Below are 18,223 nucleotides of genomic sequence, written 5' to 3' on the forward strand. Positions count from 1 at the left end.
GAGGTCGTGGATGACAATGGATAAGAGTTAATCCTAGAGAATAGAACAGGGGCTACAAAATAAGTTAACCAAGGAAGTCTTCCTGAAGGAAGACTTTACAAGAAACAGATGGCACACTCAAAAGGGATAACTGGAAAGTGTTTAATGAAATGACCATTTATTTACCAAGCCGTAAGAAGGGTTGAGGCAACCAATAGGGGATAGTGAAGCACCCAGGGACTAGCAACAGCAGGAAGTTATTATCTTCCACAGGCCTAAAGGCCAAAGGAAAGAAGCAGTGTCACTGAAGCCCTGTAAGAGATGAAGTTAAAAGAGTCCCCCAAGAAGACTTGCAGCTTTAGGTACAGGAACACAATCATTACCAAATGGTAGTCCTGCTGGGAGGGAACTAGGAATATAAATATCTCTCCAGTGCTCTCTCTTCTACCCTCTTGCTATATGTTTGCGTCCTCCCAAAATTCATATGTTGAAACTTAATCCCCAATGTATCAGTATTTGGAGCTGAGGCCTTTGAGAGGTGCTTAGGTCATGTGGTTGGACCCCTCAAGAATAGAATCAGTACCCTTATAAAAGAGATCCCAGAGAGTTCCCTCACCCCCTCTACCATACAAAGACACAGGGAAAAGACAGTCATTTATGAACCGGGAAGTGGGTTCTCATCAGAAAACCATGCTGGCACCCTGAATCTTAGGTTTCCCAGCCTCCAGAACTGTGAGAACTAAATTTTTGTTGTTTATAAGCCACCCAGCCTATGGCATTTTGTTATAGCAGCCTGAACAAATTAAGATACCTCTGATTTAAGAGATCTTTCTCATTGGTTGAACCTAAATGGAATCCATAGGACAAGGAAATACAGGTGATGCATTCCATAATGGTCAGGGTAGAACTACGGGTCTGGAGGAGCACATGAAGAAAAATCATCACTAACAATAACATCAATCCCTTGCCCATACACCTATTAAATCACCTACTAAGAACAAATCACAAAGGAAATTACAAAATCGTGAGACAAACCACATTTCAAAACTCATGAAATACAGCCAATGCAGCACTCATAGGGAAATTTATAACCTTACAAATTATTTTTAGTACTTAAGTCTTTAACTCAAGAAGCTAGAAAAAAAAAACAGCAAAATAAACACAAAGTAGAAGAGAGAAAATAGATAAAAGTTAAAAATTAAAAAAAGAAAAAAACACTAACAAATTCAATTGGGTCCATCAAACAAAACCAATAACTGATTCTTTGAAAAATATATCTGGTAAGTCAATACTGCAGCAAATCTATGCAACATAAAAAGAGAGGGCATGAATAACATAAGTAATAAGACCTAATCAGGTCACTTACATTAAGTCATTTAATACTCACAACTGCTCTATGAGATTGATACTGTCATTTCTACTTAATATTGAGAAAACTGACACATAGAGAAGTTAAGTAAACTGCTCAAAATCACATTAACTATTATGTACTGGAGCTAGGATTTCCTATGCTGTCCAACTCCAGAGTCTGTTCCTTTGACAACTGTATTACACTCCCTTTCAGAATAAAAAAAGACTATCAAAATATCCCCCAAAATAGAAAACTGGAACTAAGCAATAACCATAAAAGAAAAGGAACCAATAGACATCATCCATTCCCCACACCCCCAGCAAAGGCCTAGACCAGGAGTCCCCAACCCCCGGGGCCGCAGACCAGTACCGGTCAGTGGCCTGTTAGGAGCTGGGCCGCACAGCAGGCGAGTGAGAGAGGCTTCATCTGCCGCTCCCCATCACTAGCATTACCACCCGCACCATCCCCCCCCTTAATTCCCCACCCCACCCCCACTCCCCCCACCCTCCCCTGCCGCCCGGTCTGTGGAAAAACTGTCTTCCACGAAACCGGTCCCTGGTGCCAAAAAGGTTGGGGACTGCTGGCCTAGACAGTTTAAGGGCCAATTTTAGCTATGCCTTCAAGGAATAGATCATTCCTGAAAGGTAGCAGAATATGCCACCCCAAAATTATGTCATTGGGCATATTGATTATTTTGGGCTGTAGGCACTTGAAAAAACAGCAAATGAAGGAGAAAACTTTCTCTGAACTCCCCCCCTTATTCTGCCTAAAGACAGATCTTCCAAAAGGAACTCAATTATCATAAATCCCCTCCCTGGGAGTTTCATCAACTAGGGAAGACTGACTCATCACAGGAGAGGAGGCTACACCCAGACAAATTTTGTCATATCTCCCATCTGCTCTTCTAAGGGTCCATTTATCTTTCCTAAGTAAACATTTACTCTTCCCTAAGAGGTCTACACCCCCTCCCCCCCTATATAGATGGTATCTGAGCCTGAATTCTAAGCCATCTTCGAGTGTTAGAATTTTCCCCTGGGCATTGACAAAGATTCTTTCCTTAATCAAACTTTAGTCAGGCTCCCAAAACTCCTCCTAGGCCGACCTGTGCACTTCCTTGCAAAATCTAATTTTAACAAGAACCCTGGTATGTCAGTTTAACAAGAGTCTCCCATCCGCCACAACTGATCACCCTCAATATTGGGTTCCTCATCTTCTACCATTCCCCTAGGTGTAATCATGCCCTATAGGGTTAACAGAAGCTGGTGACTAATAGAGATTCTTGAGCTAGTCTTACAAAACAACAGATAAGGGAACAGCTTGTTAAAACCTCTCTGCTTATAAACTGCGGTCACTGATCAGCTTGCTTTAGTTTTTTCCCCTCTCCTTAACTGCATACCCTCCAAGCTTCACATAGCCTAGGTAATACACCACAAGACTCCTTAACCACCCCACAGATAACACCTCTGATGTATGGGTTGCTATAGTAATGGGGACAGAGACTTAAGTTGTTTTTTCGGAACTTAGAGTCAGCTCCTGTTCAGTTCGAGCTAAGACTGGTTGGGACCACAGGCCCTAACACTGGGCCTGCACAGGTGTTGGATGAATGCTCTTTTGTTGTCAGAGGGCCAAAACCTCCACCCCCAAATCATGCTAAGCACCTCCATTTTTTAACATGCATCCCTGGAAGAAGCATGTAACCAAGATATGTCTGCACAGAACACCGACGACTTCACTTTTCCCCTACCTCCAATCACCTTTCCTTGCACCTAAGACCACCCTGCTCCTTTACCCCATAAATATCCCACGTTTGGGAGGGTGGATTTGAGACTTGTTCTCCTCCCTTGGCTGCTTTGTGAATAAACTCTCTCTGCTGCAAACCTTGGTGTCTGAGGTAACAGAGGTAATGTCTGACTACCCTAGCCTGTCTTCAGCAAGAATCCTGTTATATTGGTTCAGCCAAAACCCCTCTTGACCCCGTGTTTCCTCTTAGTAATTGAATTCCCATTTATCCATACTGTATTTGCAATAGAACCCAGTTCTATACTGAGGTCTCTTTCCCACTATTGCACGTCCTGAATGAAATATGTTTTAACTGCTTTAACTACTGTCTAGCTCTGTTTTGTTTTTTTTTAAACAGTATCTCCCGTGTACATATGCAGTATACATGTTGTTAAAAACTGGACAACAGGCCCCAAATGGAGCCACTTATACTAAGATCCACCTTACCAAATCAAGACTTAATTACACTTTTGGCCTCTCCAAGAAATGTAACTGAACAGGACCTGTGGAGCCTTCCCAGGACAGAGCCCCTCCCCCATATCTTCTGCTGTAGCTCCTCTAAGAAGTACCAAGATAACAGTGTTTCATGCATATTTCCTGAGCTTTTCAGATGCTAAAACCGCCACCAAATGGAAGAAATTAGTTACTTGATGATCATGAGCCTGTAGCACCCAGACCTACTGGTACCTAAGGATTGATAATGTTAACTGCCCTGTTACCTCAAGATCAACCAATTAGAGAATTGTGCATGAACTGAGATGCCAGCACATACCCTGGGATGCCCCTCCCCTCACCTGACCTTTAAAAATGCTTTGCTGGGGCTTCCCTGGTGGCGCAGTGGTTGAGAATCTGCCTGCCAATGCAGGGGACATGGGTTCAAGCCCTGGTCTGGGAAGATCCCACATGCCACGGAGCAACTAGGCCTGTGAGTCACAACTACTGAGCCTGCGCGTCTGGAGCCTGTGCTCCGCAACAAGAGAGGCCGTGACAGTGAGAGGCCCGCGCACCGCGATGAAGAGTGGCCCCCGCTTGCCACAACTAGAGAAAGCCCTCGCACAGAAACGAAGACCCAACACAGCCAAAAATAAATAAAAAAATAAAAAATAAAAAAAAATGCTTTGCTGAAACCCTTCAAGGAGTTAGGGGGTTTTTTTGGGCACAAGCCACCTGTTCTCCTTGCATGGCCCTGCAACAAACCTTTCTCTGCTCCAAACTTCGACTTTTCGGTTTATTTGGCCTTACTGTGCGTCAGTCACAGGAACTTGCGTTCGGTAACAGAAACAGAATCTTAAGCCAGTCAGTCAGGAACTACCCAATCAACACTAGTGAGGTAATCTGCCTGACAGACCCGTGCCATCCCCTAAAAGAACATGACCTCGACACAACCAATCCACTCCTTTTTTTAAATTTATTTTTTTATACAGCAGGTTCTTATTAGTTATCTATTTTACACATATTAGTGTATATATGCCAATCCCAGCCATAAAAAGGAATGAAATTGGGTCATTTGTAGAGACGTGGATGAATCTAGAGACTGCCATACAGAGTGAAGTAAGTCAGAAAGAGAAAAATATCGTATATTAACGCAAATATGTGGAACCTAGAAAAATGGTACAGATGAACTGGTTTGCAAAGCAGAAACAGAGACACAGATGCAGAGAACAAATGTATGGACACCAAGGGGGGAAAGTGGCAGGGGTGGGTGGTGGTGGTGGGATGAATTGGGAGATTGGGAGTGACCAATCCACTCTTTGCTAGCCTAACTTCCTTGTCCCACTCCCTTCTGCCTACAAAAGTCTTTCATTTTTTACAGATCCTGGGAAGAAGATCCTTTCCCTCTGCTGGATGGGATGCTGCCTAATTCATGAATCATTGAAGAAAGCCAGTAAGATCTTTTAAATTTACGCCAGTTGAATTTTGTTTCCTAACAATGTTAATAAACTTTTGTTTTTCTCTTGTTAATCTATCTTTTATGACAGGGGTCTTAGCCAAGAACTCGAAGGGTAGAGGGAAAATTGTTCTTCCTCCCCTGTATTCCCAGTTTGTAAAAGCAGTCCTAGAGCACAGAAAGTAATGGGAAGCTGCTTGACTCATTTATGAGGCAAGCAATAAAAATGCTATTGGAAGATTCAATACTGTAAAGATGTCAGGTCTCTCCAAATTAATCCATAGATTCAAAGCAATTCCAATCAAATCTTGGTAGTTTCCTTTTTCTAAAGTGAAAATGACAGGCTGATTCTAAAATTCATTCAGAAATACAAAGGGCTAAAAACAGCCAAAGCAATCTTTTTTTTTTTTTTTTTTTTTTTTTGCCAAAGCAATCTTGAAGTAAAATAAAGCTGGCTGGTTTTATTCTATCAGACACTAATATGTATTATAAAGTTACAGTAATTAAAATAATGTGGTATAGGCACAAGAATGATCAAATTAACCAATGGAAAAGAGAATACCCAAAAACAAGGCCACACATACAAGGTATCCTGATTTATGACAAAGGCAACATTGTAGTTCAGCGAGGAAAGGATGGTCTGTTCAGAAAATGCCAGGTTAGGACTTCCCTGGTGGCACAGCGGTTAAGAATCTGCCTGCCAATGCAGGGGACACGGGTTCAAGCCCTGGTCTGGGAAGATCCCACATGCCTTGGAGCAACTAAGCCCGTGCACCACAACTACTGAGCCTGCGCTCTAGAGCCTGCGAGCCACAACTACTGAGCCCACGTGCCACAGCTACTGAAGCCCGTGCGCCCAGAGCCTGTGCTCCACAACAAGAGAAGCCACCACAAGGAGAAGCCCGCGCACCGCAACGAAGAGTAGCCCTTGCTCGCCGCAACTACAGAAAGCTGGCGCGCAGCAACGAAGACCCAACACAGCCAAAAATAAATGAATAAATAAATAAATTTATAAATAAATAAATAAAGTTGTTTCCTGAAGATGGAAGTTCTTTCTTAAAAAAAAAGAAAATGCCAGGTTAACTAGACATCCATGTGGGAAAAAAACATATTGACCTTTACTTGATACCATACAAAAATCAGTTCCAGATGGATAGCAGATCTAGAAGCAAAAGGTAAAATAAAGCTTTTAGAGAAAATAATCTTTGTCACCTTAGAGCAGGCAAATATTTCTTTAAAGGCACTAACCATAAAAGAAAAAGGTTTACTTGGATTATGATAAAGTTAAGAGCTTCTGTTCATTGAAAGACACTGTTAAGAGAGTGCCACACACCTCCTGAGATATTTGAGGTACACAGATCCAACAAAGGACTTATATCCAGTATATGTAAAGAACTCCTTCAAATCAGTAACAAGAGATAATCCAAAAGGAAAATATGCAACAAACTTGAATTGGCTTCACTAAAGTGGATACACAAGTGGTCCTTAAACATATAAAAAGACTCCCTTTTTCCTTATCAGGGAAATGCAAATTAAAGCCAAGAGGAGATACCCGTACACACATACCAGAATGGTAAAAAGAGAAACTGAAATTAGCAAGTGTTGGTGAGGCTGTAGAGCAACTGGACCTCTCCTGTACTGCTGGTAGGAATATAAATTGGTACAACCACTTTGGAATAATGTTTGGCAATATCTACACAGGTGAATGTATATATTTCCTATGACTTAGCAATTCCACGTCTAAGTATATACTCAACAGAAATATGTTCAATAAGACATATATACTAAAAGGTTCACACTAGCACTATTCATAATAGTCTCAAACTGGAAATCACCCGAAGACCATTAATAGTAGAGTGGATTTAAAAATGGTCATGCATTCACATGGAATACTACAGAGAAATAAAAAATGCTCACATGACCATATGGATGAATCTAACAAACAAAACCAGAGAGCAAAAAGTCAGAGCAAAAAGAGCATATACAAATGGAATTGCCCAGTGTGTAAACTATAAAAATAGACCAAAGGAATCTAAGTTAGTTATTACAAAACTGAATTGTGGTTATCTTTGGGGTGGGGAGAGTGACTGAAAGGGAGTAAGAGGGAGTTTCTGGTGTGCTGGTTGACGTCCAGTTTCTTAACATGGGTACTGGTTACATGGATGTATTCAACATGTGAAAATTCATCAATCTGCACATTTATGATTTGTGCACTTTTCTTATGAACATCATGCTGCGATAAAAATTAACGGATGTGACAAAAAGCAAATAAATTAAACTACAAACTAAAAAAAATTTCTACAAGTATGGTAAGATTAAGTAACATATGAAAAACATATGCAAGGGACTTCCCTGGCAGTCCAGTGGTTGAGACTTCACCTTCCAATGCAAGGGGTGCAGGTTCGATCCCTGGTCTGGGAGCTAAGATCCCACATGCCTCACAGCCAGAAAACCAAAACATAAAGCAGAAGTAATATTGCAACAAATTCTATAAAGACTTTACACTGGGTTCACATCAAAAAAAAAAAAAAAAAAAAACCAACAAAGAAAAGTAAAACGTATGCAAGTCATAAGAAGCTAACATCCAATAGTAAAATGAGCAAAAAATACAAAAAAATGCTCAAGAAAGAAATAAAAATGTTTTCAGTAAATGCACAAAATGTAAATTAGAACAACAGAATGCTATTTTTCCTATAAAATTAACAAAGATTAAAGGAAACTAATAAGGTTGTTGCTGAGGATTTGGTGAAAATACTCCTAATGGAAACTTGAATAGGTATAACCTTTCTGCATAAGTCTTAAAAAATGTTCATATCCTTTGACCCACTAGTTTTCCTTCTAGAAATTACTCTAAGGAAAAATCAGAGATGCAGTAAAAGATGGACTTATGTCAGTGCTGATTACAATTGTATTTTGAAACAATATAACTATCCAAGAATGGGAAAATAGTTATATTATGATACACATACATGATTGGATATTATGTTATTGTTTTCAAAGAGTAATGAATAGGAAAAGACTCACTGAAAAATACATATAAAACTCTATGTGGTATATTTTTTGTGTTTAAAAAATATCAAACATACATTTGAGTAGAAAAAAAGTCTGTAAGAACACATACTATAATGTTAATGGCCAACTGTGGGTGGTAGGAAAAAGAGTGATTTTAATTTTGTGGCTTGTTTTCTACAATGAAATGTTCTTTGAGCATGTATTACTATTATACTTAGATATCTAAGAATAGGGTAAAAAAGTATCCACCCAGTTCCCTCTCTCTAGCAATCTAAGCAACATAGATTTTTGTCTCTTCTTCATCTCCCACATTCAATCTTGTAACTGTTTCCTCGATTTTACCTTAGAAGTATCTGTCCAAGCCATTATTCAATTATTTCTTCTCTCTTTTCCAGAACTCAGGCGCTTGCCTTCCCTACTGACCTCCTCAAATCCAGGCACTTCCTTTTGGTAAAAGAGCCCTATCTTCCACTACTTCTACATTCCAGCCCCATCAAACCACTTTATATAGCGACACTCCACACTCAAGTCCCTGAAAAATTTACACCAGGTACTTTCACACCTCCCAACCTTGGCATACTCTGTTCTCTTTCCTTATAATGCATTTTCTCACTTCCATCTCTCTAAACATATTCACAGTTCAAGATCCACCTCCAATATCCATTTACTGGGTGTAGTGTCTCCGAGGCCACAGGAACAGACGGCGGTTTCCAAATCAATCCTCCAGTGACAGTTTGTATATATTTCAACATTTACCATTCTGTACTATTTATTGCGTAGCTCTCTGATGGTATGGAATGAGCCGTTTCTTTTCTTAAATTTCTTAAAATCTTGTCGGATGAATGGATTTTAGTAAAGTATACATACATGCCTTATACAGGGGTGTGATTTTTCACCTGTGTCGGATAGACAAATGGCAACAAAAACACTAGACTGTTTTTTTGTTTTTGTTTTCATTCAAGATGGCAGAGGACGTCTTAAAATAGTCCCACACAAAAGCACTCACACCCGAGCCTCGAATCAGAAGAACTAGCTACACCTAGCGCCAAGAGCAAAGGACAAAAGAATTAGATGCTGAGATACCGCGGCCCAAATCACCCACAGTAGGTCCCACACACAGATCTTAAACCACGGTATAAAAAAACAAAAACAAAAACAAAAACTAGCACCTGCTGCCTCCATTTCGAGGGCCACGCCTCGACCGCAAACTGTGACCTGGGGCATTTCTGGATACTGACCCGAACAAATCGACGACGAAAAAGGGGGAGGCTAAATCGTACGGGTGAGTAGGAACAAGCAGGGCTCTAGTCCACCGGCCTGGCTGGGAATTCTGGGAGGGCCCGAGGCAGAGGCCAGGCGCGGCGAGAGTGCCTCAGGCTACACCTGTCAGGCTGCTTCCAACATTAGGCCCGGAAATTGCCGAGATTCGGTGACCGAGGCCGGCAGGAGCGTCACCCGATTCCTCTCCCCGGGATCGGCCTCTCGCCCGGCCTCCTCGCCTTCTCACTCGTCCTTCTCAAACAAAGGCAACTCACACGCACCGCCATTTTCCCCTTACCTCAAAAACCACCTCTTCGTCAAAATCCGGTGTCATCCTTCTCCGCCATGCCACCCGCCTCAGCACGATGGGAAATGAAGGCGGGAGAACCGGCTGCATGCACCCAAGCGTCTGCTTCTGCAGGTCCCGAGAGTCCAGAAAACTACAATTCCCAGCATGCCTCGCAGCTCACGCCCCTTTTCCAGGCCCGCTCATTGGTGCTGAGCTTGAACGTGTGGGCGGGAGGGGCGGGAACGGGCTGAAACTCGGGCCCTCTGATTGGAGGAGGCTGGGGCTTTTGTCCGCCTTTTACGGCCGCGACTAGCAGGGGGCGCCTGGAGCTCTGATTTTTTTTTTTGGAGCTGGAGAAGGGCGCGCGCCGGCGAAGCCGCGGTGAGCACTGCTCGTGTGCGCGCGTGGCCGTCTGCCGGGAGCTCGGCTGGGCGGCGCTCGTGCCCGCCTGCCCGTCGCCGGCGGCTCGCGCCCGGGAGCGCCGCCGGGTCCCCGGAGCCGGTCGCGTCCTTTGTGCGGCGCTGGGGTTGCGTCTCGGGGCCGCGGGACGGAATGTGGGCTCTGCTGGGGCTTTTCTCTTCTGCCCAAACTCTTGAAACAATGGACTGTAAGGGGAGCGGGGACTGAGGGGGGCGAGCGGGGAAGCGAGCTACACGGGGGAATCATGACTTCTGCAGCCGGTAAGTGACGGCGCTCGCGCTGCCGCTGGAAAGTTTGTAGCGAGCGCTGCAGGTCTTGGCCTCGGAGCAACTTTGTCCTCCGGGATGGGTTAGCGATATTCTCTCTACCTTTCCTCAGGACTGTGCGGAGGAGACGGTGTCTGCTGCCGGATTTTTTCGTCCCTTCATGCCAAGAGGGGCTCTTTGGAAATCGTGTGTCTCTTGGGACCTCCTTTTAAAAGAAGACCGTGTTGGGGTCTCTTAGCGCCAGGTGAAACGGGAAATGTAAAGAGGGCGTTTACTCTTCTCTCTTAAAATTTGAGCGACTTTGCCTTTGCGTATGAAAATAGTTTAGATTCCCATGTTAAGAAATCAGTTATTCTAGGAAAGGGCAGTGTTCCCGGAGTGTTGAACTCGGCGACTAGGCTGAGTGGCTTTAACCCCTAATGTCGACTGGAAACCCTGACCCTTATTAAGTAAAGAGGTTTAGACATTTTTACTCCTGTTTTGGTGGTTTTCCCCCGGTTACCTGAGGAGCAGAGGAGTAGAATTGCCGATGCCAAGGTTTTGGTTCATTTTCATCCAATTTTTTATGGATTTTTCCCCCTGTTTCTACCTGGTTAGTGTAGACAAAGCCTTATTTTCTGACTGCCTCCTGTCGTCGTTTCCCTTTATCCAAAAGGCAAAGCCTGTTGTATTACCTTTGTGTAGACTTTGAAGAATTCTGGACGTTGTATTTCTAAACATTCTGAAGGAACAGTTCCTATTTTCCAAAATAATTACTAAAGTGGTGTTAAATTCACTTATAAGAACATAGGTTAATTTTTAAGCCAGAACTTGATAATGTATTCAGTATTAAGGAACATTTTTGCCCACGTTGTAATAAATAAACTTTCATTAGACATTTTATAGTAAAATAGTGTAAAGCTTCACCACAGTTTCTTCTAGAACCAGCATGTAAGTATCAGATTAAATTTTCTTAGCTTTTCTTGGCATTTATTTTAAATTCCTGCATCTTGCAACTGTCAAACAGCACTCTACATATTCTGGTTTGTATTCTTTCTAAGCCTAGATATATTGGAGGTTGTACGGCTAGGTGTAATCAGATTACAACTAACGAGGCAAGAAGTTTAGCCAATAGGAATAAGAAAGCAAGGGGTGAAGTGTTCCCATAGTAGTATTCCTGAGGAAGATGTGGATCTTTCCTTTTTGATGCTGTATGTGTGTACAGGAGATATGTCATCGTGTACTGGGAATTATGTTATTTATAAACTCTCTTTTCCTTACCAAAGGGAGGCTTTCTACTTATTGAGGTGAATTATTTTCATCCTAAATTTCTGTGCCTCACTTTAAGTTTTATTAAGGAACAAGTCTAATTTAATTTCAATTTAAAGTGGTTGGAGATTTTAAAATCCTTCCAGCCAATTTTAACTCTCCCCTCCAGTGTCAAACACATTTAAAATTCATACCTTATATGTATCAGTTTTCAGTTCCAGTCCTAACAGTTTATAATGAACCTATACAGAAGCATTTAATTCTACATTTAAATATGTAAACCGGATCTAGGTCTCAGTCTGGAATTTTATTATTCTTTCATTTGAATGACCCTCGAATAATGCAAACTATTTTTATATTTTATCAACTTTATAATTAAAGAAGTCCACAGACATTTTTGTGGTGTTTTAAAAGAGGGACACTTCCTGTGTTTAGCTGAGTTAGTTGGTTTTTAGCATGGCTTGCTGAGAAGCATTAACTACTTTTTTATTCACCCATCTGTTAAGATTTATTATTTTTTCTCATGTCTAAATGGAGAATATGGAAAAGAACTGGGGTTTTATTTGCATCCTATTCTTATAAAATTATGTGTTCATCATTCTTACAAGCTGTTTATGATGCTCTTTGGAACAGTATTCAGAATTCATTAAAACTTTAGGAATGTTATTTGCAGTTGGGGGAGGGGATGTTTGTTTACACTGAATCTAATCTGTGGTATTTGGGATGGTTGGCTTAATTTAAGGCAATAAGAAAAATGTAGAACATCTAAGTTATATGTATCCTGAAGAAGAGCTTGCTTTGTTTTTCTGTGTCTATGAAAGAGTAGGCCCACAATAGAGATTTTAGAATTATTCTAATCAATATATGAAAAAAGGAGAGATGATTATAGAAATATATTTCATATATTTTTGAACATGTACAGGTCTCGGTGTATATGTGCTGTGCTCTGCTTTTTGGCTGGTCCAATAGCTAAGAAAGTGTTGCACGTGGACCGCCGCCATCTGTGTGTAACAGACGATGAGTGTGTTTGTAATTGTTAGTAAAATGGTACCTAGTGCTTTACTTTCTTACCTTATTTTCCCTGGAGCCAAACAGCTGTGTAAATAAAAGATTTGCTGCTATGCTCTAAAAAGCTTTGGGTCTGACTGTTGATACAGTATTAAGATCCAAAGGTGCTGGATCCATTTCCAAACGTCGTGCACTTATTTCAAGAGTTTGACATTGGAGCAGACCGTAATATAAAGGCTCGTTATTTTTTGAGCTGTGTTTCTTTCAAAATAGAGCCACTAAAAAATAAATAAATAATTTTAAAATTAAAAAAATAATAATAATGAAGGACTTCAAATATTGCTATTCTAGTGACTTAGTTGAACACTTGTTCCTACTAATAATTAAGAACTTAGGGACTTCCCTGGTGGCGCAGTGGTTAAGAATCCACCTGCCAATGCAGGGGACGCTGGTTCAAGCCCTGGTCTGGGAAGATCCCACATGCTGTGGAGCAACTCAGCCCGTGTGCCACAACTACTGAGCCTGCGCTCTAGAGCCCACAAGCCACAACTACTGAGCCCGCATCCACCACAACTACTGAAGCCCGCGCGCCTAGAGCCCGTGCTCCACAACAAGAGAAGTCACCGCAATGAGAAGCCCGCGCACCACTAAGAAGAGTAACCTCCACTCGCCGCAACTAGAGAAAACCTGTGCGCAGCAACAAAGACCCAATGCAGCCATAAATAAATAAATTAATTAAATAAATTTAAAAAAAGAACTTATTCAGTAATCCTATTGAAGTTGATTCCTGCTAACTTTTCAAAATATTCTACATTTAAGTGGATATTGATTTCTTTTTAAAGAAATATCTTGTTATTGAGACATAGTAAAGACTATGCCTATGTGGCAGCTCTGACTGTTCCCAGGCCCTATGTTTAGCATTGGGGATACAGCAGAGAGACAAAGTACCTGCTCTCCTGGAGCTTACCTTCTAGTGGTGAAGACAGAGGGAGGTACACCAAAGAAAAATCACACAGGGCAAAGCGGCTAGAGAATCTAAGGGTTCTCCTGAAGCAGATATCTCCTGAAGTTATCATCTCAGAATCATTTAGGCTTTAGAGATCTGTTCAGCTCCCTCATTTGCAAGTAAGGAAACTGAGGCAACCAATTCTCCACAGAGGCACACCCAGTTATGTTATTGGCCTCTTTATTTAATTCAGTGAGTATGTGTTGAGGCAGTTAGGTACATAATGCTGCGCTATATCTGTTGGTAATCGACCATAATTCATATAGTTAATTGAATTTCTAGGACACTAAGAACAGAGATTTATGAAAAATGATTGAACTAAAATAGCAAAAATTGGTTGGGTAAATGACCCTGAAGCTTCTGAAAAGGCTCTAAGATTCAGAAAGTAAAAGATTAATGAGACGGGGTTTTTTTGTTTGTTTTTTTTAGTTGTGGTAAAATACACCTAACATAAATTTACCATCTATACTATTTTTAAGTGTACAGTTCAGTAGCGTTAAGTACGTTCATACTGCTGTGCAGCCAATCTCCAGAACTCTTTCCATGTTACAGAACTGATTTCTTTTTTTTTTTTTTAATTCCTTCAAAATGCCCAGAGGTAGGATGTTTTCAGAATGCTTACAGAAATGAAATCAATGTGATGGTCTGTCTGTTTTCCTTATCTTGAGTAAGATGGGAGGTAAGAGGCCTAGGGCATTCATACTTTCTCTTAAGACTTTATAGGTCAGGAGTTTAATTTAATAGACCATTACACCAAGCTTTATCATTAGGCTTTGAATGGTTTTAAAATTTTTTCTACCTAAGAAAACAATAATAACATGCTTATTGAACACAACTGAAATTGCATGGTATTGGGAATTTGTATTAAGTCATTTTGGAAATACTTCATATCTTTTTTATTATAACATTATTCTGAGGAATTGAATGAGAAACCATCTGTCATCAGGTGATCTTAGTTGAACACAGAGTATTAGGGGTTTGAGAAATTCTTCCTTGGTTGGTAAAAGGAAGTAGAGCACCCTACTCTTTTTTCTTTTTCCTCCCTACTCATGTCCCTGTAATATCTTCCCGGGTTGGAGTGTTGTGACTAATTTCCTTTGTTGAAAAGAAACTCCTCACCAAGTGAAGAATCAAAGCCTCTGTGTATTCAAGTACTTAAACAATGTCCAGCAGATGATATTTTGAAAGGTTTATGTTTATGTTTTTCACTAACTAAGTTTTCATTAAGCGTTAGATCCTGTCGGAGGAACAAACATAAGTATAAAAAGTATAAGATAAAATATGTTTTACCTTGTCTTGGGAAATATGAGGGGGTGATAAGTGATAGTATAGGTAGAAAAACATAAAAGAACGTTAAAAAATGAGGATGTTCAGACTCTGTGTAACTTCATTTTATAGGTCTTTTGTGTGAAGCTTTTATTTAGGTTCCTGTAGGTTAGTAGCAGAACTTTGCAAATCTAGCACAGTCTAATAGGTGCTCATTGAGTCCTTTTTACATAATGCCAAGAAAGAATTACTACAATAGGAATCATGGTCATCTTTTAAATGCACTAGAATAGTGGTTATAAATGAAGGGTACACAGCGTAATCACCTGGGGTAGAGCGTAGGCATGTGACATTTTAAAAATAAAGCTCAGTGAAGGATTATAATGAAAATTCCCATTTGACAACCCCTGCACAGAAAAAATACCAACCTCATCAAGAGCCTCAAATATTACAGTATCATTACTTTTCAGTTTGGAAAATTCCTGATTTCTGTATTCCTTTTTAGGTTATTTTGTGGTTCTAGTGAGATAGGTCATTGATAAAGGGCATTCATACAATTCTACTGTATGTCATTGAGATAGAAGAACATGTACTGCTTATTCACATGAGAAGCTTAGAGTTGCATCCTACATAAACCTTAGGCAGATTCAACTCTTAGCACTCAGCAAATGAACTGAAGTGCCTTCTCCTACATACGGATCTCAAGCAGAAGCCAGTTACTGTATTTCATTTAGTGTTGCCTGAAGATATGGTAATCCATTCCAGAGTTAGAAGAAAAACTGTATTGGACTTATTAAGCAATGTACAATATATCCAAAGCTATGTGTACTGGAACTGAAGGGCAATTTAAGGAATTTTCAAGAGTAATAATAGACTCTGTATAGTATAATATAAACTACCTAGTAAAATGCAAGTTCAGCATATTGTCAAAAGTAAAAATGTTATCAAATTTAATCATTTATCTTGTGCCTTGGTTTTTTGGTTATCAGATTTTTTTTCCTTTCTAGAGATTAAGAAGCCACCAGTGGCCCCCAAGCCAAAGTTTGTGGTGGCAAATAATAAGCCAGCTCCACCTCCTGTTGCACCTAAACCTGAGATCGTGGTTTCTAGTGTTCCACAGTCAACAAAGAAAACCAAACCAGCAATAGCTCCGAAACCAAAAGTTCTAAAGGCCTCACCTGTTCAAGACATCAGGCAGTCACCATCAAGGAAAATCATCGTGAACCTGGAAGAGCATAAACAGGAATTCCCTGAAAGCACTGACAACTCTAGCTGCAAAAACAGAGGGCATCAGAGCAGTGATTATATTTTACCAATGTGTTCCTGCCGTTCTGAGTGTAACCATAAGCTTGGAAATAGAGAGAATTTGTGTGTCAAGCAGCTTGTCTTAGGGCCCCTGGAAATGCATGAAAATTTAGAAAATAATAAAATTGGTGAGTCCTCTTCAGCTATAAAAATTCAGCGTAAATGTGATTCTAATGATGAAAAGGTCAAGAGCCAGAGTGAAGTAGTTTTAAAGGCAAACATCCTGGAAGAGAAGCTGAAAGATGTTTTAACACAACGAACATCACCTTTTATTTTTCCACAGAAGCACAGATTCACAGACAGTCCAGAAATGAGTGATGGCTGTAATTCCAACAGACAATTCAGAATTGAATTTGCAGATTTGTCACCTTCCCTGTCCAGCTTCGAAAAAGTTTCTGATCATCACCATTGCCACCTACAACTTACTAGTGATGAATTTCAAAATTTTGAAACTAGTCAGGGTGACAGTGAAAAAAGCAACACTTACTTTCATTCATCTGAACAAGAAGCTCTAGAAAATGGTAAAAGGAGTACTTTTTTATCTTCAGATAGAGATATTAAGAAATCAGAAGTCAAAGACCTTGGTCCCTTGGAAATTCACTTAGTGCCATACACCCCCAAATTTCCAACTCCCAAGCCCAGAAAGACACGTGCTGCACGCCTATTACGCCAGAAACATATAGATACTCCTAGTGAAAGTACTGAAGAACCAGAGAATGTAGACAGTAGCTCTCCTTGTCTTTTTGAAGATAGTTTGAAAAACAATAAAATCAGTGTTTTTCATCGGAATGTTTTGTGTAACCAGGAACAGGTGGACAAAGTGAAGCCAGGAAATAAAAGTGAATTGAATGTGGACTTCAGCGGTGACAGACAAAACTTAATCAACTCACAAAAAGCTCTGTGTCCTGAAACATCTTCCTTTGAAAATATGGCATCTCCTTTAGAGACAGACTCTAATTTGAGTTCTGACAAGACAGGAGATGGTTCTAGTATGTCACCTGCTGTGGACAAAAGGACCAGTTTTATAAGATGCAGTACTCTATCTATGAGCCTGCCCAAGCAGCTCAGATTAACCTGCACCGAACATTTGCCTACTGCCTGTAACCCGGGAGTGTCTGCCCCTCAACTGCAAAAGGAATCTATGATAAAAGATGAAAGTTCCTCAAGAATTGTCCCCAAAAAACCTCAGAGACACAGCTTGCCTTCTGCAGGAGTGCTTAAAAAGGCTGCCTCAGAGGAGCTTGTGGAGAAAAGTTCTTATCCCTCAAATGAAGAAAAAAGTTCAGAGAAGGGTCTAGAAAGAAATCACCTTCAGCATTTATGTGCCCAAAACCATGGTGTGTCGTCCTCCTTTGATATGCCTAAACGGGCTTCAGAGAAGCCAGTGTGGAAATTACCTCATCCTATTATACCCTTTTCAGGGAACCCAGAATCCTTAAAGTCTGTTACCATATCCTCAAACAGTGAGCCTCCCACTGCCCTGACCAAGCCTAGAGCAAAATCATTATCTGCTGTGGATGCAGAAAGGTGCACTAAGCCTTGCAAAGACTCTCTAAAGAAGAACTCTTTAAAGAAGTTGCTCAACATGAAGCTGTCCATCTGTTTCATGAAGAGTGACTTCCAGAAATTTTGGTCCAAGAGTAGCCAACTCGGAGACACAACCTCAGGCAGCCTTGCGGGTGGGGAGAGAAAAGGGAGTGAAAGTGATTGGCATGGCTTGTTGGTAGAAGAAAAGAGAAATAAACCCATTAAGGCATATTCGACAGATAACTATAGCCTGGAATCCCAAAAGAAGAGGAAGAAGTCACGGGGCCAGACCAGTGCAGCTAATGGACCAAGAGCTGAGTCTTTGGATGACCAACTGCTCTCCAGGGAGTCATCCTCGCAGGCACCTGGCAAATCTGTTATAAGCGGCTGTGCACCGGAGTATGAAAATATACGCCATTATGAGGAAATACCAGAGTATGAGAACTTGCCATTTATTATGACTGTGGGGAAAACTCCAGAGCTGGAATGGCAGAATTCCAGCAGCGTGGAGGACACTGATGCAAATGTGTATGAGGTAGAAGAGCCATATGAAGCTCCAGATGGCCAGCTGCAACTTGAACCCAGACATCAGCATTCCAGGTAACACTTAGGTGTCAGA

General features: G+C 40.9%; 2 protein-coding genes across 11 annotated transcripts in view; one reads left to right on the plus strand and one right to left on the minus strand.

Annotated features, from left to right (window-relative positions):
* VEZT (vezatin, adherens junctions transmembrane protein) overlaps positions 1-9,683 on the minus strand; it is a 78,746-nt gene extending 69,063 nt beyond the window's left edge. For 5 of the 7 annotated variants that reach the window (XM_057556773.1, XM_057556769.1, XM_057556772.1 and 2 more), the window contains exon 1: positions 9,568-9,683. In XM_057556773.1, the coding sequence (XP_057412756.1) occupies positions 9,568-9,666 (99 nt within the window). In that variant the 5' untranslated portion in view covers positions 9,667-9,683. The remainder of the gene's footprint in view (positions 1-9,567) is intronic. The other 2 variants (XM_057556770.1, XM_057556771.1) reach the window with 2 other exon arrangements.
* Positions 9,684-9,917: 234 nt separating this feature from the next.
* FGD6 (FYVE, RhoGEF and PH domain containing 6) overlaps positions 9,918-18,223 on the plus strand; it is a 107,614-nt gene continuing 99,308 nt past the window's right edge. For 3 of the 4 annotated variants that reach the window (XM_057557431.1, XM_057557433.1, XM_057557432.1), the window contains exons 1-2: positions 10,183-10,238; positions 15,780-18,204. In XM_057557431.1, coding sequence (XP_057413414.1) covers positions 10,223-10,238; positions 15,780-18,204 — 2,441 coding nt within the window. In that variant the 5' untranslated portion in view covers positions 10,183-10,222. Of the gene's footprint in view, positions 9,940-10,182; positions 10,239-15,779; positions 18,205-18,223 lie in introns of those variants that run through there. The other variant, XM_007165873.2, reaches the window with a different exon arrangement.

This window comes from Balaenoptera acutorostrata, chromosome 11, assembly GCF_949987535.1.
Source record: "Balaenoptera acutorostrata chromosome 11, mBalAcu1.1, whole genome shotgun sequence".
Lineage (NCBI taxonomy): Eukaryota > Metazoa > Chordata > Mammalia > Artiodactyla > Balaenopteridae > Balaenoptera > Balaenoptera acutorostrata.